This window comes from Neopelma chrysocephalum, unplaced genomic scaffold (assembly GCF_003984885.1).
Source record: "Neopelma chrysocephalum unplaced genomic scaffold, ASM398488v2 Primary Assembly neopelma1_60, whole genome shotgun sequence".
NCBI lineage: Eukaryota > Metazoa > Chordata > Aves > Passeriformes > Pipridae > Neopelma > Neopelma chrysocephalum.
In genome coordinates, this window is record NW_020897715.1 from 15543834 (window position 1) to 15568804 (window position 24971).

The window sequence follows — 24971 nt, forward strand, 5'->3', positions numbered from 1 at the left end:
CTCATGTGCATACTTTGAGACTCCAAGGCAATGCCTAGGAAGAATCCCTGTGCCACACTAATTGCCAGTGTAGACACAAGTAGTTTTACATCTAAGAGAGCTATTAGTAACTCAGATTTCCATTCCAATCAGGCCCACAAGAACAGTGTTGATAAAGGCTTCTTGGAGGACTTGAAAAATCTCCTGCCTCTTTATTTCTAGGTCTGATCCTGAACATTGCTTAGACTGGCTGAACCATCTCCTGAAAAATACATTTTGCCTGTAACATCCTACTGCTTGACAATATTTTGACCTCTGACTAAGCTTCTGTAGAGCCAGCCTAGGTCAGCTGAGTAGTTCAGCTTTGTTGTTTCTCTTCTCCCTGTCTCAATGCAGAATTAGGGATTTGTGTGTTCTATCATTGATATAAGTGTTAGAGAACTGAGTGAGAGACTCAGTGCTGAAGAGTACTCCTTGTTTCACAGGCAGAGCTGGTTTGTAATTCAGTACAAATCCAACTTCTTCATAAAGTAATATTTAATTTGTTTCACAAAACTGTCCTCTCAGATGTTCCTCCTGTAATGTTTGCTAAAACATGGCTTTGCAGATGATGTAATTGAAAAATCAGATTACCATTCTGAACACCTTTCAGAATAGAACATAAAATTAAATCATTTGGTTAAAAGTTTTCTGAAATTTACAGTGCCACACAAAGGGTAGCAGCAACTAAAGTACCACCAACCTTTCTTTTTAAGAATGGTAGACAGAGGAGGGACATAATCCTCTCTAACCACTGGTATCTTAATTAAATTCATATTTAAATACTATAGTGACACATTTCCAACACTATAAAGAAAAAAAATAATAAAGCCATTTGAAAGATTCCGTTCATTTTTGAATATCTGAGTGGTGGCAATTTCCACTGTAAATGTATTCTGGATAGAGGAATAGATATGGAATAACATTGGCAAAAATTGTGGAACAAAAAAAATTTTTAAATAAAAACCCCCAAACATTTATCTATATAAAGCATTTTTCATGAAAACAGTAATGCAGCAAGGCATGCCATGTAATGGTATTGGGTGGCTTAACCCTAAGAATATCTTATTCTTACTCCTGCATACCATGTTCTTTCAATAGAGAAAGTCAAACTGCATTTTGATTTTTGTTTGTAATTTGGAGGTCAAAAGTTAGGGCTTTGTACTACGTTAGCTCTACAGTGGCACATGTGAGCACAGTAACTCTAAAGCATTTATCACATAAGTGGTGCAATATTCAATGGTTCAGTTAATTACTGTATAATGTATTACAGAAGTGTACCCATTCCAGTAAAGCTTACCTTTATTTCTATCATCTCATTAGGAAAACTTATTCAGGGCCTCTTAGGTATATAATATATATTATAAACAATTATGTATGAATAATTATGTATGTCCATTACCGTTTTAACCATTTGTATGTAACTTCATATTGAAGCATGTAGTTGAGAATACACTGTGAGCACAAGAAAATACAACTTTGATAGTCATTTAGTTTTGTTGTGTGAGATGCAATGGACAGTTCAGACTTCTTTCAAAGAGCAGAAGGAAAGAATTTCATGAGTCTGTGTATAGGAGAGTGACTTTTTAAATGTGTGCTTTAAAATGAAAATGCCTTTGTGTTTTTTCTCAAGAAATCACCTTCATATTGGGGGCTTGTATCAAAAATGTGTTTAAGACTATAAAGCTTAGAGGAGGTTATGTAAAGATTTCCACAACTGCTTCCCGTGAGCTTTGGAATGGCTCCCTAATGGCAAGATTTTAAGTTTTTGTACATACTGTGATTTCCAAGTGCTGCCATCCTGATTTATTTCACTGGTTAAATCTGCTGGGATTAGGCCCATGACATGCCAACCTCCCACTTTCCTACATGAAGTGTTTTTTAAATAGCTTTCTTTCAAGAAGAATATTATTAAATTTCTAACAGTTCTTCTTTTTTTAACTTGTGGGTAACTGCAAAGTAACAAAATAAATTTGACTCAGTTTGAAAATTATGTTCTATTCGAAAACAGCTAGAAAGCTAGAAAGTAAATATTTCAAAACATTTTGTGTGCATGTAAAACATAGAATGCAATTTATTTTGAAACTTGATTATTGATAGCACCACCAGCATAACCTTTTTACCTATTTCTATTAAATTAAAAAGAATGTTTACTAGTCAAAGGCAATTTAATAATTAAAGAGAAGTTTGCTCCTGCAGTGTGGGTACAAAGTGCATTTTATCACTATTTCCCACATGTGAGGGAGTTTCTGATCAAGTGAATTCGTGCTTGCTTAAGTTCTTGAGAAGGGATGTGTATGTAGGGATTAGCAAGGAACAGGAAGCAGTATGAGCTGGCAGAGGGGAGAAAATGGGGACCTGGGTTTGGGCCTGGTGTTTGACTCCGGGGGAGCAGCAGGGGTAGCCCATGTGCAGCCCGTAGTTCATAGCTCAGGGTTCAAGGGTACCTGAGCTCACAAACAGGGGCCAGCAGCTTCTGTGGACAGGGAAGACAAGAGCTAAAGCAAGCGAGCAGAGCAGCTGTGGGGAGGATGACCAGGGCGAAGCACAGCCTGGTGATCACCAGCCCCATCCAGGGACAGGGGAGGATGTTGGTCTGTGAGTCCAGGTCTGGATCAGCAGGTGCTCTCCTTGAGGCCACCAAAGAGAAAGGGCAGTCTCTACACTGGCTCTGAGCACCAGCAGCCAAACCTCCAAGACCTTACTGTGTGCTTTGTCCAATAGATAAATATTAGGCTCTTAATCCCCTTCTTCAGCAGTGGAGACTGGAAGTGATGTTTGAGGGTGTTAGGCAGAAGCTCCCTAATAGAAAAAGACTTGTATAAAGTCACCCTCATTTTCAGTCATATTAAAATCTGTGACCACAGTTCTGCTGTAATAGCTGAGGGAAACGCACCATCGAATGTCATAGCTGTTTGTTGGTTATGTCTTGGTGTTTTCATTGAAAGACTGATAGGAACCATATGGCAACAAAACAGAACGTTGTCAGGTCAGAAAACCCGGGTGCTCAGCTTGGCTAGCTGCTAGACTGTACCTGTGAACTCTTTCTCATCCCACACTTGAAAAATTTGACTGTTAACACTTTAAGCTCTTTTGGGCAGGGGCTGTCTTGCCTTGCACTATATCACAATTGTATCACAATTTCTACTGGCTGCCTCCAGCGTGAATATAAACAAATAATGATAGCAAACAACTCTGCTAGCCTCTTGAACCTTTATACTCTACTTCATTCTTAAGGTAAACTGTTTTTCAAAAGCTCTTTCTCAGCAAGATAGGTTTACATGTGTGATCCTCCTTTATAATAAATGTATAGATAGTAAAACATGCATGATTTAGGTATTAAAAATAGGTTACATAAACTGTTCAGAATGTGAATATTATTAATAGAAAGCAATATACACAGCTTTAGTCACAGTAAAGCATGAAAGCAACCAGCTCCTTCCTCAAATATGTGGTCTGTGGACAGCGATCCATGCTATGTCCTGGTACAATCATGTTCAGCCATGGGATTGCCACGTGAAGAGCATGCGATTGCTGCATGACAGCTGTGGCAGCTCCCAAATAAGCCTGTTTAGAGTCCTTCAGAGGAATCAGAAAGTCCACACTTGGCATGTGCTGTATGAGCCTGCACACAAATAGCTGGGAGCTATTTCTTGCGGTTCAGACATAGGTATCACCATTTGGGAGCAGCTGTCGCATATAACACGACATGTAATTCCTTTTGTACACAAACACCTGTAAAATAGAAATAGAAGAGGTTAAATTACCAATTTGCAAAGCTCAAAGCCAGCATGGTGACAGCACTAATGAAGCTCTTTGGTGTTAAATCCAGCTAGGTTTTATAGCTCTGACACATTGTAATCTAAATCCTAGTCTGTTAATAAAGTGTTCCACAGTTTTTCTTAGGAATTGCTTATCCTTTTCAGAGGGCTGGTTAGGCCAGATGTTGTTATTTGCTTTAAAGGATATTAAATCACAAGTGATGCTTCTTTCTCTATAGCAAAGCATTGATTTTCTGGAGCAGTACCCTCCATTCACAGTCTGAAAGAATATATGACAGCTGCTCAGATAAATGGAAATCTTTTTTAAAGGCTGTTCTGAAAATCAAGCTACCCTTTATGTGAGTGCCTAAAATGGATGTAGGACCCTAACATTTGATATCCAAATTAGAGAATTTCATGTTATAGTGTTAGGGATGTATATTTTTGATACCGAGCTGTCCTGGAGAGATTTCTTCACTTTGTCGCAAGTTAAAGTAACCGCTACAAATGGGTTACTGGGAGGGCTATGCTGGTTCTGCTGATAGCGAAATGTTGCTCAAGAGTCTCATGGACTCTCCTACTCATCCCTGAAGACAAAAACATCTAACATAGGTGCTGGCTGATATTTACTTCTGCCACATTGCAGGCTTTGTATTTTATGACACTGTAAAAGAATAAAACAGAAATTTTTTTTAGGGATTCTGTGACTTAAAATGGTAAGTGGCTGTTCTGGGCATCCTTCTGACCTAAAAGCTTACTAAATAAAAATTGCAAAGGATTTGTTCCTCGTATTCATGTGTCCCAATATTCCTGTCACTGTGATATTTACCATGTGGGACTTTGTTTAGAAGTATAATAGTTAGCTGACAAATATTTGATTGTTCACTTCTAGTAGCAGACAGTACAGGTAAGGGATAAAAGCCAGAAAACAAGTGAAAAAAATTCTGAATGACTACAAAATGAAATAACCAAATTGGAAATTAAGTCCTCCTAATAATTAATAAATGATTTCTTAAGGTATTCTTTTAATAAATTTAATGCCATTTTGACTGCTACAAGACATGCTTCATTTCAGTTCTCTAGTGTTTATTGTTTGAGAATGTGCTCATGTGTAAGGAAAAGAAAACACTTTTGAACAGAAGCAAAATTATAGTTTTGTTGCATAATTGGAACACAACAAATAATTAAATCTTCTCTAAACTGAGTGCAATATTTTGATTACTAGATAACACCGCATTATGTCGTGAAACTGCTGTATTTCGTTTCTGTGCAATCTGTCTTCCTTTCACAATGTTACAATGGTTTGTTCTGCCTCCATTTCCTGTACAATATGCCCTCTCTTTTTCAAATGGTATCTTGAGGTATGATGACACCACATCTCATCATTTCATTGCACCCTCTTATTAAATTGGTTTGCAGGTGTTTAAATATTTGTGATATGCTGCATAACCAGCATTTGCAATATTTGCCTTAATCTCATTTGTGGTTTCTTTTTTTATCATTCCTGTCACCACAAGGTAAGATATTGCAGCACACAGCCAAAGCTGTGTAAAGCACCATTCACTTCTTGACAGCTGGAGTAATGTTTTTTTCCAGTGTTTCTTTGTTTACTTACATTTATTTTGCTGAATGGTGTAAATGAAAATATTTAAACCATAGTGCTGCCTTTATATGCTGATTGAAAGAAAAGTGCTACAAATTTGCAACATGGTTTTAACCAGAAGATGGCATGTTGTTTTCCCTCGCTCCTTTTTCTTTCTTACTTATTAACAACTGCCTTTCTCCTTTTTCTGTTGTTTCAGTTAAAGGATCAAGAAAGTTAAGTCTGCCAACAGATCTTAAGACTGATCTTGGTACGGTAGGCGAAAGCCAACAGCTTTAAACTTCCTTACATTCATTGGCTAAACATTTTACCAACTGATTCATGAGATAACACAATAACCTCAGAGGCTTTGTCTGAAAAGGCTTTCTAAAAACCACCTATTAACCCATACAGTTCTGTTGGCAGCTCTCAGCATTTTGCTTGTTTAATATTCATTTATTTCATGTAGACATATATTGACAATCATTACACACTGTGTGTGTAATATTTTATTATGAAAAGGCTCCAGAACTTTCTGCACATTTGAGCCATTATAGCTGGTTGTCAGTGAACTCTGCTTATAAGACTCAATGCATGCGCTGGTCTATTTTCTTTATTTGGTGTACAAATTCCGTGCCACAACAGTGATAAGACAGTTGAACATTTGTATTTTCTGGAGTCTCTGAGCTTCTGAGAAGTCAGATCAGAAATCAGTCATTTGTCTCAGTCCTCCTTGAGACTTGCCTCAGCCAACTGTTAAATACACATTTTGCTGTAACCTTTTTTTCTCAATTCTTCTTTAATATTTCAGTGGAAATGCATAGTGAGAGGAGAAACTTCACTTCAGAAAACGTAAAATGAAAATTCAATATCTTGCATAACCTAAAAATGTCTAGGGCAGATCATGCAACGCCTTCTTAAACATCCACATAAAGGGGATTTGGGTTGGTATTTGGGATTTCCTGATATTTGAGTTGGAAAGTGTGGTTCACACAAAAAATCTTATAATTGTTCTATAAATATTCTCAGTCTCAAGGAGTCCTTTCTAGTTTTGCTCTCATGGGAAGTTTCTCATGTAAGATGACTGAAAAAGCCATATAGCCACGCCTCATTACTTTGAGTGTCTTTTTAGAGATAAAAATTAAAGTTGGATCACATCCTTACATAACACAGTCGAACTTAATTTCTTTTACAGGGAATCATATGTATGTATTAACCAATGTAGCACTTGTTCCCCAAGGCAAAAGTCGGGGAATAAATATCTTTCACATTGTAAATGACTGAGGAACTTGGAAAACTGCTAATTGCTCCTGATAAAGATTAAGTAAATAAATGTTGAAAAATCACTGGAAAATTCAATCTAGGTTGTGCAGGTTTCAGTGTATGCAGTGATTTAGTCGAAATAATTTACTGCATTAACAATGATGTTTGAGAAACTAGAAATGTAGGAATACACCTAAAAAAATTTTGGAGTGGAAAATTGTAATACTCCTAATACTTCAAAAAGGAAAAAGGAGTGATGTAGGCAGCTATAGACCTGTAAAATTAGTGTTTATCAATAAAGACTTGGGCAGCTATTAAGAGGGAAGGTAAATACTTGGACTATCAAAATAGCCATAGGGTAGGACCTAAGGCTAAGCCATATTCTACAGATCAAACTTCTTTTTGTTAGTATTATTAAAAATACATTGTCTTGAAGGACACATAGCATGAAATAGCTTTAAATGCTGAATCATTACACAAGGAAAATATAAACTTAATGCACAAAAGAGTGAATTTAAAGGTTTTTAGAAAAGAAAGAAACATACCATGGCAACTAGAATTGGTAAGGGCTTTATTGTATGATATAAAGAAGTTGCATATTGGAGAAAGAGCTGCCTTACCACCATCTTTCCTGTAATCATGTTGGGATAGGGACAATATCGGAAGCTTTTCCTAGAATATATTGACAAACTGCAGGCAGATTTATGTTTAAAAAAAAAACCACACAGAACAACCCCCCCAAAACCCCAAGGACTGGAGAGCAGGGCAAAAAGCCCCAAAAGGTAAAGAAATTCAGCCTAAGAGCATAGGAAGCATAATGATCCATCTTAAATATACGACACACATAGGGAAGTTAGAAGACTAATGGAATGCATAATCCTGTCTGTGGTTTTCATTTCAGAACAGTCGTGTTTCTACCATTCCTCTATTTACTCATATTCATTATTTTTTAATAATGTAGAACAAGCTAAGTATAAACTAAAATAAGTCTAAGAAGGTCTATTTCACCATCTTGCAGAAACTAGTGGAACTCCATTAATTTCAAAAGCTTCATACACCCTGAAAGGTATGATCAAATTGTCACTTAAATATTCTGTTTGTTGTTTCTGCCACAGCGATTGGGATTCTACTGCATGTAGAAGCAGCATTCAGAGTATAAGCTGGCAGATACTCATGGATAATAAACTGCAGAGGAAGGTTTAAAAAAGAAAAAAAATGGAGGAAAAAAACCTTTCAGTTCTCATTCGTGACTGTCTTAGAAGGGCAAAAGGTTCCTGTTAGGTATTCTAGCCATTAAAACTGTGTTGATTTATAGAGTGCTTAGTTTACAACAGGCTGGAAAAAGCCTCTCTTTCTTAATATAAGAACCTACATTTAAATGAGAGTTCCCGGAAAAGGTGATGAATAATGTCTGCATTTCATTTACTTCTGCTCCAAAATGTCCTGGCTACAGTGTCAGAGCTCTTAAAGATTATTTATCCACTCTTTGGCTGTTGCCTGAGATTGTACCCATAGTCTGAATATTCAGGGGATAACAATAGTTTTTGGCCCACGCTTCTTGTAAAGATATTCAGGTCACCACTTTGAAATGATAAAATATTGTACATCCAACCTATTGGCTCTGGCTCATAGCTTTTTACAGAGTGCTGATACATCACCTACTCTCAGCACCAACTGCAGCTAATTGGGAAATACATTAGCATTTGGCAGCTCACAGTTCTGCTGCCTTTGTAGGATCTGGCTTGTGTAATGTCCTTGCTTTCACTTTGCTTTGAATTGTAATAGTAGAGGTTGAGTAGAAGTTAAATCTATTTCAGGTGGAGGTTTTGCCAGTACAGGGAATCGCTTGGGGAGTTGTTTGCTAGCATTTAGGGTAATAATGTGGGATCTGATGACTCAGGGCATTCTTGTTAAACCTTGGCAGGATTTTCATGACTTAAAGGTACTTTGGGACTCCACTTTGACCTTTTTACGACTACTAAACTTGATCTCAGCTTCTTTTTATTTTGATGTTGTGATTATTATCTATCCTTGCTTAAGAACTTGTCACCTGTTGATGCCATATCTCCACACAGAAAGGAGTGAAATGGCGTATGTCGGGATACACTGAAACTTCTTGATAGTTTTAGCTACCGCAGATCATAGTTACCCCAATGTTTATTTGAGTTGGCCAGAAGGAAGATGTGACAGTCCTGCTGTTCAGTTTCCCTGTAATCCTTCAGAAGCAGCTCTGAATGAAAATATCTTTAGTTTTTAACCTAATAATGTTTCCCAAAGTTTTCTGAAAAAATCATCTACATTTCCTTGCAGTAGTGCGGTGAAATGAATTATGAGAATAATCCTAATCTCATTTTATCAAGTGGAGAATCTGGGATGTATCCAAACCTATACAACTGCTTTTGTATGAGAGTTTTCTAATTTTGCTTCACCAGCCACTTTAAGCATCAGGTTGTATTTTTCTTTTAGGAAGTATTTCTGCTCATTTCAGTAAAAGCTTTCAGAATTTCCAGCTGATCACAGGGAGCTAGACAGAAGCCCTAACTAAAGATGGAGGTAGTAACTGCTGATTTTTCTATAATTCCAACGAAAAGATGGCTTGACTGTAAGGAGTTATTCTACCAAATAGACTTTATTAGTCAAAGAACAGAAGCAAATGTGAATAGAAATAGATATCTTTTGTTTCCTCTTGCTAAGATGTGATCTTCAAATTTTTAATATAATTTCCTACGCTTTCTGCAGATATTTATAAGCAGAGAATGAATTCTTTGCCAGGTCAGAGTTAATGTCTTCCATTCTATACAGCAATGAAAAACTAGAAAAATTACCAAATAAGCTCATATTTTTCTGAGGGTTTGAGAAATATCTTCTGATGCAGAGGCTCAAAAATTTTAATTCTGAAAGTTGGCTTCATAAAACATAATTGTAAAGATCAGACGAAGGAGCTGTGTTTATAGGCCTGTATTTAATTTTGCATATTTTGTATGAGGTTTGTGGGATCTTTTTGATTTATGCATATTGTCATAGAATTATAATATGAAAATATCCAGCATTTGGTGCCTTTTTATTTCCATTGCCAGGAAGTGTCACTTCCTGTGTGCTCCCAAGCCTATGAAACAGTACCCAAATATCGTAAGGAAAAGCTAATTTCAATTTTAAGGGTGAGCAGTGGGGTTACAGCAATTCTTGCTTTTTTTTCCAAAGTATCAGACACCAGGCACTCACAAAAATTTTTAAGCTTTTAATCTGTTTTTGCTTACTGCTGCACTGGACAAACTGGTAGATTTTAAGTGGGGCATCTGTGTTGGTTTTTCTGGATCTGCATCTATAATTCTGTTTACAATGCTAAAGAACATTTCAAAAATTTTCAAGTTCTATGAGTTGCTTTTCTCCTTGGTATGATGTTTGTAGAAAAGGCAATTGGTACAGCCAGCTGTACCAGTGATTTTATTTAATTGCTGGCAATATACATTGAAAAATATTTGTATTTTTGTAAGATAAGGATTTTATGGACTGTCTAGTGTATGTCTCCTTCCAGAATGATAGAGTAACTTTCTGTTCACTTTTCAGTCTGAAAATACCATCTGAATTGGGGAACCATCTGAACTCTGCTTGTAGTTAGAATCATAGTATAACTAAGGTTGGAAGGGACCTTTAGAAGTTGTCTAGGCCACCATCCTGCTCAAAGCAGGTCTAGCTAGACCAGGTAGGTCAGGGCAGTGTCAAGTCAAGTCTCAAATGCCTCCAAAGGCAGGGGATCCACAAACTGTCTGGGCGACCTCTTCCAGTATTTGAACATCCACACAGGAAAAAAGTTTTTCCTAATATTTAACTAGAATTTCCCATGTTCTAAGATGTGTCATCTGCCTCTCACCCAGTCACTGCACACCTCTGAGCAATGTCTGGCTCTGTGTTCTCCGTATACCCAGTTGAGGTAGTTGCAGACAGCAATAAGGTTCCCCCTTAGTCAAAGCTGAAAAAAGCCCCAATCCTCAGTCTCTCCTCTTATATTGTGAGTGCCCACCTCCTTACCAGCCTGATGGGCCCCTACTGAACTCATGCCTGTCAATCTCTTACCTCTAATGGTGAGCCCAAATCCAGGCACAGCACCTGATCTGCAGTCTGACAAGTGCCAAATATGGGGCGGGATTTTATCCCTCATGCTGCTTTTGCTGATTCGTGGAGGATGCACTTTGCCTTTTCTTCTGCAAGTCTGATCACTGTTAAAATACAAAACATTATGGGTTGGACTAAATTATTTCACTTTTATAGATGTGGTTTCAAACCTTTGGCCCTTCTGCAGTTCCACATCTTCAGGTTTGGATTTTGATATTCTGTACCTAGGACCCTACTAGATAAAAGTCTTCTATATCTGCTGAAGGTCAGGTGTAAAGCAGTTCCAGTTTCTTCATTAAATTAAGAGAAGGTTTATGGTCTAACATTTTTAAAAGGCAACCTATATTAAAGGACATATTAGTACTCTGCCAGTCCAAATAACCAGAATTAAAAAAAAAAAAAATGCAATAGTAGCTGACCAGCAGGTTAACTCTATCAATTATTACAGAAGAACAGACGTGTACTCTGTGGTTATATTTTAAATGCAGAAAGTGACTGCATTCTGACTTCTACCGCTTCCAGATTAAAAAAACAAACAAAACAAACAAGCAAACAAATAAACAAAACAAAACAAAAAAAACCAAACCAACCAATCAAACAAAGAAACCAAAACCAAACCAATCTACCTGGGAGATATAACAAGCAACTAATTTAAAGGAAAGGTAAGTGCTTGACACTATCCAAATGATACTCTAACAAAAAGATTTTAAAAATAGAGTTAAATGTCATCACAAAGGAAGGGCAGTGAAATCTGTTATCTGAAGCAACAAAACAAGCTGTAAAGATACAATCAAGAGCTGATAATAACAAAATAATAGGCAACTCTTAGGCTTACAATGTAACAGATGTTCACTGTTCCTAAGCTCCTTGTTTGTACTTAAAGGAGATTTCCTTACTGAGGACCTTAAAGGTAAGTCATTTTCCACTCCTTTCAAGCAATGCAAACACATACATTGTATTGTTCCATTCTGCGGCCTCTGACCACTTCTCAGGTTGTAATACTCTCCAGTAGTCAAAACCTGGGGGTATGCGTAGATTTACCAGACCTGCCTGGAACCAGAGGTCCCTATAGTAAATAACTTGGATTAGGATTGAGATCACACACAGGCTGTCATCTGCAGGCAGAGACTTGAGGATGACAGGTGGTTCTATCACCTTGTTTGGATTTAAAGCAACATCCAAAGTCTTAGTAGCTTACTTTGGTGCACAAGCAGAAGAGTATTTAGAAAATAATAATTTTCTGTGTATAATTATTTTGACATAAAAGTGATAACAAGAGAAGGATGCATAAGAACTCTCAATCAGAAGTTAAGAACTATAAAATCTGGTTTTGCAGCATTAAAAGAAGATTATTACTAGTTTGTTTATTTATAACAATACTCTGGTGTGAGACCTGTCAAAAATCTACAATGCATAATGTTAACAAGTTTGGAAAAACTTGGGGGTTTTTTTATAATTCTTTGCTGCATAAAAATTAATTATTAAGCTTAATTATATTTGAAATGCCTTTTTGACCATGTCTGTGCCTTTTTCTGTTCAGAATTTGCAAGCAAATTATTTATGTGTTAGCATCCCTGGAGCTGTGCTAGCTCAATTATTTCAGACATCCTTAACTGTATTTAAAAACAATGATTTTTGGAAAACTCAGGAAAAGAATCTCTGAAAGAATCTGGCTAGAATAGACTACAACCACACTTGTAATTCTCTTACATTTTGTCCCTTCATTTCAGATGGAAAGGTGGGGGTTAGTTTACAAAGTTGTCAGTTCATATGTTTCATGCTTTAGTTTTGGCATGTTTAAGTGGAAAAATGTTTCCAGTCCAACCTCTTTGAAGAATTTTTCATTTTCAAAAACAGAGAATTAATGCTGTGTTTTTCCGTCTTGAAAATACAGGTGCAAGGCTACACAAAGTGGTGCTCATGACTAGTTGCTGATATCTAGGTCTTGAGGTTCATCCACTCGCATGTTTCAGTGTTGTCTTCTGTGCAGCTCAGGATGCATCCTGTCTCATGCTTATGTTTCAAAATTAAATCAAATTTTCTGTCTTGTGTTTTCCTGTTTATTGCATCAAGCATAGCAACCATTTATGTCAGATTATTCTGTTGAGGCACACTGCATGCTATGCACTTTTTGAGACAAGCAGTCCAGTAGCATGGTGTTGTATGATCACTAGAAATTCAGCAGAGGAATCTAGGGAGAAGAGTTAGATCCAAGTAGTCCAAAATTTTCCCACTATTCTGTGGTAACAAAGCTAGATTTGTTTTTAGGTTTGCACTGCCAGGTTTGGTTTTTTCAGATATGAAAATTAAGGGTTGATGTTGTGACATACAATAACATATTCTTAGCATTTTTCATTTGGATAGTATTTATTTTGTAATTTGATTTCATTGTTCGTAATTGCAGTCAAAAATACAGGGTTTAAAAGAGGATCTGTCAGTGACAATGCACCTAATGTTTTCAACCACCTTACAGTATTTTATTTCTCTGGAAAATACTTCTGTTCACACTGCTTTCAAAAAAATGGTGATTTTCAGGATCAAGCGCATGATAGGAGTTCATTACCATAATAAGGATGCCATTGTATTGCACAGGCAGTAGGCAGTATGTTACAATGACAGCATATTATAGTCTTGGTGTGGACCTAAATTTACTAGCAGTATGTCATTAGGGAAATTCTCCCTTCATCTTCAAACTGATGAAGACATGATGATAAACATACACTTTTGCTGGCAGTGCATCTATATTAACCTCTTCTGCTTGGGCTTACACCTTCTCTCCTGCCTGGCTGACAGAACTGCACCGATAGGAAATGGTGGTCCTGACTTTGTAAGGGATTTTCTTTTAAGAACTTTAAGAAATAACAAATTTCAAAATGTCAGTCTATATTCTCACTAATGAGTGATCACACTATTACATAAGTTTTGGTTATTTTACATGGAAACCTGAGGCTGTTCTTGGGGCCATTTGTACAGGTTTGAGATTTCTTTATTTCTTGATTCAAATGTGCATCTCTTTGCTGTATAAAAATAAAGGTTAGTCACCCCCATAATTGTTACTCAAAATCTAATTTATTGGTAATACAAAAAAATCTCCCAGTGGAAACAGATGAACTTTTCCTCCCTTTATCGGTAGAGATTGTATTCTTCAACAATCCCAGAGAAGATTCTCTGGGAGTTATTTTTCAGGTTCTTTCAACTCCATATTAAAGCATCTCTCTCTGGTCCTCTTGTCTGCTCTTTTGTTTATTACTTCCTTACAACTTCAGATGATAATTTAATGCTTCTATTTATTCATATTTAAGTTCCTTTGTTCTCAGCCTCTCTCAAATCATTAGTAAGAATTGGTTTTCAGCTAGTTTTTCTGTGTGAATTTATCCCTTTATTAAAATTGAAAGAATTGGTTGCTCATATTTTTTTCTGATTTCGTATGTCTAGTGTAAAACATTGCTAGGCAGTAACTGCAAATGAATGTTTCTTCTTTCTTTCTGACATTTTCAATACATTTGACTTTAACAAGTATTCATCTTTTCACTGGTAAATTGTTGGTTTCTTTTGCTTTTTTGCAGAGGTCACCAAGTAGTTTAAAATAGTTGTATGTCTGTAATCAGGCAGGTTGTGTAACATACATGTTACTACATGTAAACTAAAATCAGCATGTATATATAATCTCCCTGCGCAATGCACCTCAAAAAACATTTAGATTAATTTGAGGCTATCCAACAGGCTTGCGTCTCTCATAAGGCATCTTTCATCGGGTTTCCGGTAACTAATGTTAGTTATTCAGCTTCTCGTAATCTCATCATCTCACTGGTATTTTGTGTGATACTCTTGCCTTACATCCAGAACAGTTATCTTCCTTTTGTTAAGCAGTCTGTGAGGTGCATGCAGCACTGAATGGTGCTACTGTTTGGTAACAGGGATAGCTAAAGCATTTTTAATTTGTATGGGTAAGGCCATGGGCCCAGACAAAGGCAAACAACCAGGACCTGCGCTGTAGAAACAGCACACGGAAAACATTCGAAAATTTTATTTAATTAATTTCTTTTTTATGTATTTTAATGCATCTTATATACCCTGTGTTACCAGCTGCTTTATTAAACCAATAGAGTTAAATCAGCATAAAACAGACTAGAGGGGTAATCTGCTATGATTACTTCCAATGGCTTGCATGAGCCTTATATTTTTAAATTAATGATCAGAATAGCTATAAACTGAGCCCTGGCAATTTCATTCACTGTCCACATACAGGAGAAGAGGCTGCTCCCCTGGCAGAGTGGGATGGCTCTTACACCATCTGGAGACTGCTTCAAGGATAAGGTCCACTGAGCCCAGAAGCCCAAATATAATGCATTGGTGTGGTACTTGCTGAAGGAATCTAGGAGCACTAGAGAGTGTAATGCAAATTCCCTTGTCCTCATGGACAGCAGCACCCATGGAAAGGTATAGGAGGTGGTGAGAAATGCAGTGGTAGAAAAGAGAAGGGACATTCTGTGCAGTTTTCTTCTTCAACAACTATTCTTTGCCTCTTCCAGAAGAAGAGAGAGTTGGGAGCTGTTGCACTACTGTGTCACCAGCACAGAGCAATCCATGCACTGCTGCCCAATATTAATAATTAATATTATTAATATTAATTAATACTAATAATATTAATGTTTCCAATATCAACTGATCCTCTATATCAGTTAATAATTCTGAGCTGAGAAAAACCCCAATGACCGTGTGACAAAATCCGTAATCCAGTAAGGACAAAAGTTAAAGTGTTTTTCTTCCTTACAAATCAAACAAAGCTGGAAAAAAAAGCCAATTTCTTACAAGCCTCCTGTATGTATTCTTTGGGGCCATTGGAAGACATCTGTCATGACAAAGGAGAATCAGCTGACTTGGGTCTCAGAGGGCTAGTTAATCATTCCAGTCATTTTGGCAAAGGCTGAGAGCTTGAACATTCTCAGTCTCCCTTAGAAAGTACTCCATAGGAAACTAGTACGTGTTTTTTTCTTGTCAGTTTTCTGGCGCACTTCATCTTTTTTCAGACAATGCAGTAAGGAACCCTTTCTTAAATAGTACATAGCCTTTCTTTAGAAATGTTTTGTATCACTGAGCTTATAGCATAAAAAATTTGAGAAATTAATTTTTAAATATACACAGAGAATTTTCTCATAGATTTGAGTGGTCTTTGTCTGCTGGATTCTTATCCGTTTCTCCACAAAAATGTTGCAGTCATGATTCCCTTAATTACCTTAGTCTTTGTACAATGTCTTTTTGTTTTTACTAAGGCTAGAAGACTTGCATTTCTTCTTGTTGCATACATTTAAAAAAAAAATCATATCTAATCAGAGGAAGAAAACAGTGTCAAAATATAGAAAAGTTTGGAGCTGATCACTAAAATCCCTTTTCTGCTCATTGTTGTAGCACTTGCTAACATTTCACAAACTGCAGTACTTGAAGGGATATCCCTACATCTTCTAGGATGAAACCTGGGGGGTTTTTCTACCCAGGACCTGGCTTCAGAAAGGCATTGTCAAACCAACTAAAGGTTTAGGTCCCTAGATCCTAATTATTGTTTTTGTTTAATGTGGGCCTTTGAAGGCCACTGATACAAACAAGCGTACTAAGAGAAACATAGAAGCACTTCTTTTAAAATGTGGCATAGTGAATAGGGGTTTAGCTGTATTGTAGCCATTCTGTCCAGTGTTCAGGGAAAAGGACTTATGAATGTTGTTGATGTTTCTATAGAATATGATTCTTTTTCACTCTGTTATGTTCCTTACCACTTCCTAGGATCCCCCTGGAGATAATTAGATATCATGCTGAAACACCTTCACACAAACTGAATTTTGAAGAAAGGAAGCAGCTGGATGAGGATGTGTCTGTTGCTGAGGTTGAACAGTCAGCCTGTGCCCTTGAACAAAGTCCCCGATCTCAAAGGACTTTCTACTGATATATCTGAATAGTTCCAGCATATTTTGGAAAATTTCCTAACTAAAAATTGAATGAGGCACCCACATCAGTTTTATATCTGCTGTTAGCTCAGTTAATAGCCATGTATTGAGGAAACATGATAAAATCATGAAAGTTGTGTCTCCTACAGAGCTATTTCATTATGCAGTACTGATACTAAATTGCTTTCTAATCTGTAATACTGAACAATTTTTTCCAACTTTGTTCATTAAGACTGAACTGCTTTCACGTGGAAAGGACATGACTTGCACATTCAAAGACTACATTTAATAGCACACTATACGCTGTATTCGGTATAGAATCTGAATACAGAGTCTAAATATAGAAATAGCCTTTCATAATGTGCAGTGGAGCTATCATGGCATGGTAACCAAGAAATAAATTTATCTTGGTACAGCAACATTCATCTTTTCCTTGGATACAATACAAATCAAAGAGAGTTGACAGAATATGATATTTATATACAAAATCTTAGACTAATCTAATTCTCAGATATAAATAACCTGACATTTAAAATTAAGGCAGACACTCCAAGCTTGACCTTACCTATAATATTGAGCTTTTACAGTTTTGAATAAAATGCTAAGTGGTTTCGCATGAATCTGAATTTTTGTTTTGCTTATTATCTCCTGTTTAAATTAAATTAACCTGCTGACCAAAATTAATTCAGTTATACCTGGATGTGTATCCTTTCACATGCTGAAGGGAAAATTGTTTTCAATAATTCTTTTCATGTTGCCTCATCCAGCATGAGATGAAGAAAAATATCGTGTGAACGTTTTGTAGTCTGGTCCAATTCTGAACTCTGATCTAAGCCTTTATCAGTGGATGTTGTGGTTTAAAGACCTGTTGGCAGTGACAAAGAACAGAGGAATATAGGCAGAGTTTGAAGCAGCCGTGTTTTGTTTCTCACCCCATTAGACAGCAGCATACGCTGTGCTGATTGACCGCGGCCTCTAGCAGGAGTCCAAGGACTTGGCCTCATATCTTTAGATCTGTAGCAGACAAATCAGTTGTTCAACAGTCAGTTTCCTTAGCAGTAAAATAAATCTATGTGGTATAAAAAGAACAAAATACTTAGCAATTTTATGGCTAGTTTTATAACTATCCCAAGTAGTGGCAGTTAGATGCCTTTTTCATGCAGCTTTGAGTAAGGGAGGGAAGATGTCTAGTTCTGAATTCTATCCTTTAGTAAATTATACTTGCAGTTCTTTATGAGAGAAAAAAGGAAAGAAAATGTTAAAATTCACTTGGTATTTGTTAGGAGACACAACATCAAGGCTGACAGTGGTACCAGCAGTACCTTGTTAAATTGCCTGTGTGCATCGGTCAGCAAAATGCTATGTAATCTGCAGCTCTAAGAACACACCAGTTCTATGTCCCTTGTTTTTTTTCAAACTATACCTTAAGGATATGGTGAGTTATTTTTTACATATACATGATTAGCTGCTAAAACAAATAAGCAACTATTCTCAGAAGATTTGATTTCATTCTTAAGTATGAAAACGTACATCTCTCCTCCTTTCTGGATTTTGGGAGCTTACACTTTACCTAGCACTTGTTACATTCACTTTCCAGATCACGTGAATGGTCACTGTACAAGTCCAACATCCCAGAGCTGCAGCTCAGGAAAGCGACTTTCCAGTGCAGACGTTTCAAGAGCAAACCGCCGAGGGCCCGGGAGGCCCCCCTTCAGAAAAGCCCAGTCTGCAGCCTGCATGGAGATTTCTCTCCCAGTCACCACAGAAGGTGGGTGGCAATGAATATTTTGCTAGGTATTCATGAATTTCTCACAGGGTGTGAAAGCAAATACGTTTAGCATGATCCTTGTCCTAGTCATCGCCCTGAACTGCTGTCTTCATCTGACTGTTTGGAATTAGAACCACCCCTGTGTGTTAGTGTTGTTACTAACAAGGCTGCTCCTGAGCTCTGTGCTGCCTAGGGATGTAGTGTGCTGAACCTCACCGAACTCATACTGCTCCCCTTGCCTGTATAGATTGGGTGCTTTGTTCTGGAAAAGCGATTTTTCATAGCAGCTTGTGTACAGTTACTGTGACAGCTGGTAGTACTAACGTTCTAAACTCTCATTGTCTTTACTTACCAAGTCTGAAAATGAGTAAGATATTTTTAGAATGTGAGTTCAGGCTTTGCACATACTGATTATTTATTGGTACTGAAGACTTTATAAAATTCCACAATCCCTGGCCATTGTTTACAGTAAAATTATAGCCCATAATACTTTGTTTTAATTTAGAATGCATTTCTCCCTTTAATCCTTGAAGAACCAATTTTTGAATCTTGATCTGCCTGACTGCGGAGTCTCGATGAAATTGAGAGATAGAGAGTGGACCACTCTGTCAATGCATTGTGCTTAAAACTCAAAATAGGCACATTTTAATTGCAGCAGTGCCAGCTATTTGACCACTGATCATTTAAGTAGAAGGATTCAGCCAACATGTTCTTCTTCCATCTGGATAGTGTTCCCACTCTGCAGTTGGTGGCCTTGACCCCTGTTTCCCATGCTTCCAGCTTCCCCACATTCTTGCAATAGAACAATGCCTCGTCTGTGCAGAAAAGTTTCAGTCTATCAAAAACTGAAAAAGTATAGCATCAAAATAAATGGTGGAGGCCTGTAGTGTTGGTTGTGTTCAATTTTGGTAATAAGTAAAAAATAATAGTATTTAAACAACATGAATGATAATTTAGTATTTTAAGAATAAAATAATTAATTTTCACAGTTAACCCTTTTAAAAATCCAGGGTTCATTTTTAATCAAGTTGCAGAATAACTTCCTAAGTACCTAAGACAGTAATCTCCTGTGCTACTGTCTGGGGTGTAGAATAGACTGAACCCCCTGTGATAATATGTGATAGGCAATTAAGAACACCTTGACCCTAACTCTCTATCCTGTGAGGAGCAGGTATCCTAACCTGCCCACCTGCAGAGGTGTCTGCATCACAGTTCCTTACAACTGGAACCAGTACTCCCTACTTTTTATGATTGTTAGTGGAGACAGAGCAAGGGGAATTCTACAACTCAGTGTCTAATTTTGTATTTTTAAAAGCAAATTGTTGCAAAATACCTTTGCTACTAGTAGCAAGTTGCTAGAATCTTTGATTTTTGTTTGGCTTTGATAACATAAAATAGCAAATTTTTTTCCTCCACATTAATTACTGATCATGAACATAACACTTTTATCTAGCTCTCTTTATATGCCACACAAATATGGTAAGTACCCTTGTCATGTAATAGCTCCTGATGGAAAATATATCACTGCCACAGTAGTTTCTATTGCTGTGTGTTTTTCTTCATCCTATGTAGTATGAAACTTTTCTGGAATTCTTGTATCAGCACTACTTGTACATACTGAGGCCACAGTACTACCTATTTCTTTTATGCTTCTTTTCTTTTTGTCTCCCATCCTCCCAGACTAAGTTGAGTCAGTGGCAGGCAGAACCTACAGCCCCTTAAGGTCCCATTGACCCTTGTGTATAAAACATTTAGTAATACAGTGATACTTTGGATGACATGATGATGCTTTCTTTATCATGAAAGATTCACTTTCTGTTGTTCATCACTAATTATAATACCTATCAAGTTTAATACAAAAGTATATCTCTTTTAGAGATAGTCATCTAACTTCCTTTCAAAAGAGAAGTAAATCAAAGCAACATAAAAAATCCCTATCTAAAAGTATCAATGGTGTATCACTTAAATAGTATTACAACTTTCAGTAAATTCAGTGAAACAACTGAATTACTTTAGAGTAATTTATATTAGCACGTAATATGATGGAGCATGGTTTGAGTTTGTCCTTTGAGCGGTGAGTTTGTGTACAAAGTCACCTTTCAGCAGGTCTATTGACTAAAATAATTTTCTGATTATCTGTATTCTCTCATTAAAGCAAAGCCATCTGCCCAGCATGCCTAAACGTCTTCTGAGATAGCTGTCGTATTAGTCTTTTTACTTCTAGCTCAACTACTGATCTGTCTGGTATGACTGACATTCCACTGTTTTTCATGTGTCTTCAATTTCTAGACACACTGCTAAGTCAAGAAGTGCAATGTATTTCTGGAAGTTTTTATACTAAATAATTTGGTGAAAGGTAGTATGATCCTTGAAAGATTCTTAGTCTGGGTGAGGGAGAAGGAAGATGAGAAGTTAAAAGGTTTGAGAAAGAATATACTGAGAATAAAAATTCTCTCTCAAATATGAAACTGGCTTTGATCAAAACCTTCTGTTCTAGTGGTTCCAAAATAAAATGAAAAAATTCTCTCTCTACTGAAAATTTATTGTCTACTTAGGAGCATATGCTGCCACAAACAATAGATGTATTCCCAATAAATTATTTCCTCTTTTTTTTTTATATTCTCACGTGGTGAATGAAGAAACATATTTTATATCCTCACTAGAAAGGTAGTATTTCAGGTTAGAATTTGGTAAGATTTTATTATTCTACTCAAGTAGAATTTTGGTTAGAGTTTGCTATCTCAGTAGTGTTAAGGACTTTTCATACATAAAAAAAAAAAGCCTTTGTGTGGGGGTAAATTGTTCTTACTTTTTTAAGCCTGTCTCTAAGGCACTGATAATACTTGGATATTTTTTCTAATAATACTTCCAGTTCCTGTTCTTTATGACCTCTTCTATTTGATTTGATTAAAAAGATAATATATTGTGGTGAGTAATCATAAAATAGGTATTAGAATAATAAATGAATCTTTTCCTCTCGCATTGGATTTCAAAATCTTATATTTAAATCTTCTGGTACAATAGGAACTGTATTTCCAGCATTTTCATCAAATGTATTTTCAAGAAACTTTCACACAATAAATTATTTTGAATTCATTTCTGTTAGCTGATTGTCAAGATTTTGCTGACTCTCACCACTTTACTTGTGCAAAAGGATTCCTGATACAGAAAAGCATTTTTGAAGAATGTCTTTGCAATGATGAATCATAGGAATAAAATGGAGGAGAGCTGTGTTGTTTTCTGCTGGTTGAAATATTGCAAACTGCTCAGGTTCATCAAGTGCTGATATTTCTTCCATATTGATAGAAGAACAATTCAAAAGCCAAGTAACAGTAGCAGAGTAATGGTGTCTAGGTGTGCATCATTACTGTTACTGCTTAAACCTGTGTGTTTCCCAGTATCCTCATCATCCTCATTTATGCTGTTTAAAATGTTACATGTTGGCCTGTAGTATCTTCTGGTTTCATAAATGCAGTACTCTCATGGCTATAGTAATAAAGTCTGTAATTGCTCAATATTATATATTTAATTATAGCACAAAATTAGAACCTTGCAAGTTCTTAATAGCATATTATTAGATAAAAGGAAGAGATTTTTTTACAGTGAGGGTGGTGAAACACTTGAACAGGCTGCCCACAGAGGTGGTGGATTCCCCATCCCTGGAAACATTTAATGTCAGATTGGACAAGGCCCTGAGCAACCTGATCTAATGGAAGTTGTCCCTGTTCATTGCAGGTGGGTTGGAATAAATGACCTCTAAAAGTTCCTTCCAGCCCAAACTTTTCTGTGATTCCATGATTTATGATTCTAAATATTTATGATTCTTGTTTTCACATACTTTTGACTATGATGTTTCTTTCTTGTAATATTTAAGAATTTATTGACATTGTAAACAAACCCACAAATACAGGAAATTCCATTGCAGAGCTTCTAAATGATAAACTTCTTTAAGTCCTTTTTGACCATAAGTTTTTGAGATTTCAGGAGTTAGTGATTATATTTCTTTGATAAGGCTTCCTTGCACATGGTATAAACTACATTTTTTATTATCAAGCACAACATTGTGCTTTCAATATCAACAGTAGTAAAAAATACACCTGAATGGAAATTATTCCTAGTCAAAAAAATCCTTACAGAGATTCTGATCCATAACATTCTGTGGAATGGGACTGTGTTTTATGTCCAAGCTTAGTGGATTTCCTTCCAGGCTGTAGCCATTTGCACTGCTCATGTCTTGGTCTGTTCCAGCTCTGGGCTCTGACTACCCACCCAGTTTTGTCTTCAGGTGTCCTCACAGAAACATGGAAATAGGACTTAAACTTTTGTTTGGGGAAATGCATGCCCCGACTTGTTTGCCTTCTGTCCTGTGGCACAGATCCAAAATAGTCCATCTCAGGCTAAGAGCTAATATCATATATTTTTCAAATGTGTTAAAGCCCCTTTTCCATATAGAACAGCAGAGATTGCAGCTTGATCAAGAATTGCAGTGTAGATGAATAGACCTCAAATATCTGCTTCTCTTCTGCGTAGGAAAACAAAATACGTATTTCAGCTGAATTTTCAATTGTAATTTTAGATTAAAGAAAACACTGAATTAAAGAAAATGGTGACATTAAAATAAAATTGCTGTGGGAGGGAACTTGGTGTGGTTATACTTGTATAGCTGGTGGGTATATGGATGTGTGCACAGATGCATGTTCTGGCACACCATTCTCCTTGCTTTGTGTGTTATAACCAACTCTGAGAAGTCTTTCAGATTTGGTACTTCTTGATTATTGCTTTCTTTCAAACAAAGAGCAGTTTGCGTTCTCCAAATGGTTTCTCTCTGCCCTTGCCATCGAGAGTTTGTTCTGGCTGACTGCCATTTTCTCCTTGCCTGCATTCATACAGAAATCTGGGTATTCTGCATACCCATGTCCACATGTGGTTATACATCTTGGGAAGAAAGTAAAAACAAAATAGAGTTTTTCCTTTGAAATGTTGTGTTTGGAAATTTATTTTTTCCCAGCAGCAGTGAAAGAAAACTCTTTCTTTTTTATTATTATTTTTCTTCCCCATTATGTAGTTTTTAACTAGTCCAGCTTAATCACCTTGTACTAGAAAGGCCATTTAGGTCTTGTGCTACAGACTTGCCTCTGAACAAGGAATCCTAACAAGGTTTTGCTGTGCATTGTAATTCTCTAGGAATGCTAAGAGCAGTCTTTGAATTTGCTTTAACTTTTCTTTAAAATAATTCAGTTTCCGCATGTACCTCAGCTTTTGGATTAACTTTTGATTATATGTAGTTAAAATTTGATACAGAGCACTTGAATTGAAATGTCACTGTGAGCTGGCAAAACAAACCACTCAAGAGTATTTAGTTATTATCTTTAATAGCCTTATAAAAAAATCCATGGCAAGTAAAATACAATTTCCATTTTAACAGATCTAGTATACTTTTATACTTGAAGGTTTTCTTTTGCAGATCCATATATATAGAATGACTAAAACTGTATGATGGATGTTTGTTCACTTGCATGATTTTGTCCAATTTGTTTTGGAAACTGCATAGTATTTGGTATATATATATATATATATATATATACACCTTAAACTTCTTTTATTATTCAAAAGTATTTGTGAGAATCAACATTTTAAAAAAAGCCCGATAGGTAGCCTGACAGAGGCTTCCGGATTTTTTTCCCTAGTGGGTTTGGCTTTAGGTTTTGGTGCCAAGTTTTTTGAGGCTTTTTGTTTGTTTTTATATTTAGCAAATTTTACTATAATTTTCTGTGTACATATGTCAGGCTGTTACTTTGGTCTCTGTAACAAGTTTTCCAAAGCCTTTGGATTGATCCATACCTATATCAGTATTAAAATGTGTGTGACACTTGCTCTTGTAAGTCCAGCGTGCTGCAGTTGGGGTTCTGAAACATGATACTGAGTAGTTATCTTAGCAAAAGGAACCAGAGGAACCTGAGCAACCAGACTCAGCTATGTCATGCTGTGCACTGCAGTATTTCCTGTGTAACTTATATAAAGTTTATATCGGTTTTTCTCTTGTGAGTTGTGGCTATGCTGTTAAGCTGTCTCCAGCAGTGCTGTATGCATAGCACATTGGATTTTTTTGCACTGGATGAGTGAATGTGACCATGAGGTTTCCTTCCCATGTGGTGAGGTGGGGGTAGAAGAGGGAGGTTTCTGTTTTTATCATTGGCTTCTTTTTTTCTTGAGTCTGTTAAGTTTGAAGCCCACACGTGGATGCAAGGTAAGTAATGATGGCCTAGAAGACGATTGGGACAGTTTTCAAAGCCCTAGGCCCCCAAGGAAACAGAGAAACAACTGGTTTCTTGATCTAGGAAAATATTGAAAAAAGGCACAAAATTATTCAAATGCATGGCAGGTTACTAAGAGAGGAAGGAAATAATTAGCTATCCATGTCTGCTGAGAGAAGAACAGGACATAAATTACTAAGGCAAAAGCCCAACTTAAGGAAGACAGTTGGGGATTCATTTTGATCACAAGGGTAGTTAACTGCAGAAATGTAT

The 24971-nt window shown here is 36.6% G+C and overlaps 1 protein-coding gene across 9 annotated transcripts in view; it reads left to right on the plus strand.

Annotated features, from left to right (window-relative positions):
• The window catches only part of STXBP5L (syntaxin binding protein 5 like), a 195825-nt gene that overhangs the window by 152139 nt on the left and 18715 nt on the right, over positions 1-24971 (plus strand). For 5 of the 9 annotated variants that reach the window (XM_027681261.1, XM_027681262.1, XM_027681265.1 and 2 more), the window contains one exon: positions 18274-18444. The exons of 2 other annotated variants lie outside the window; for them this stretch is intronic. In XM_027681261.1, coding sequence (XP_027537062.1) covers positions 18274-18444 — 171 coding nt within the window. Of the gene's footprint in view, positions 1-5581; positions 5633-18273; positions 18445-24971 lie in introns of all 9 variants that reach the window. 2 more of the 9 variants (XM_027681263.1, XM_027681266.1) reach the window with 1 other exon arrangement.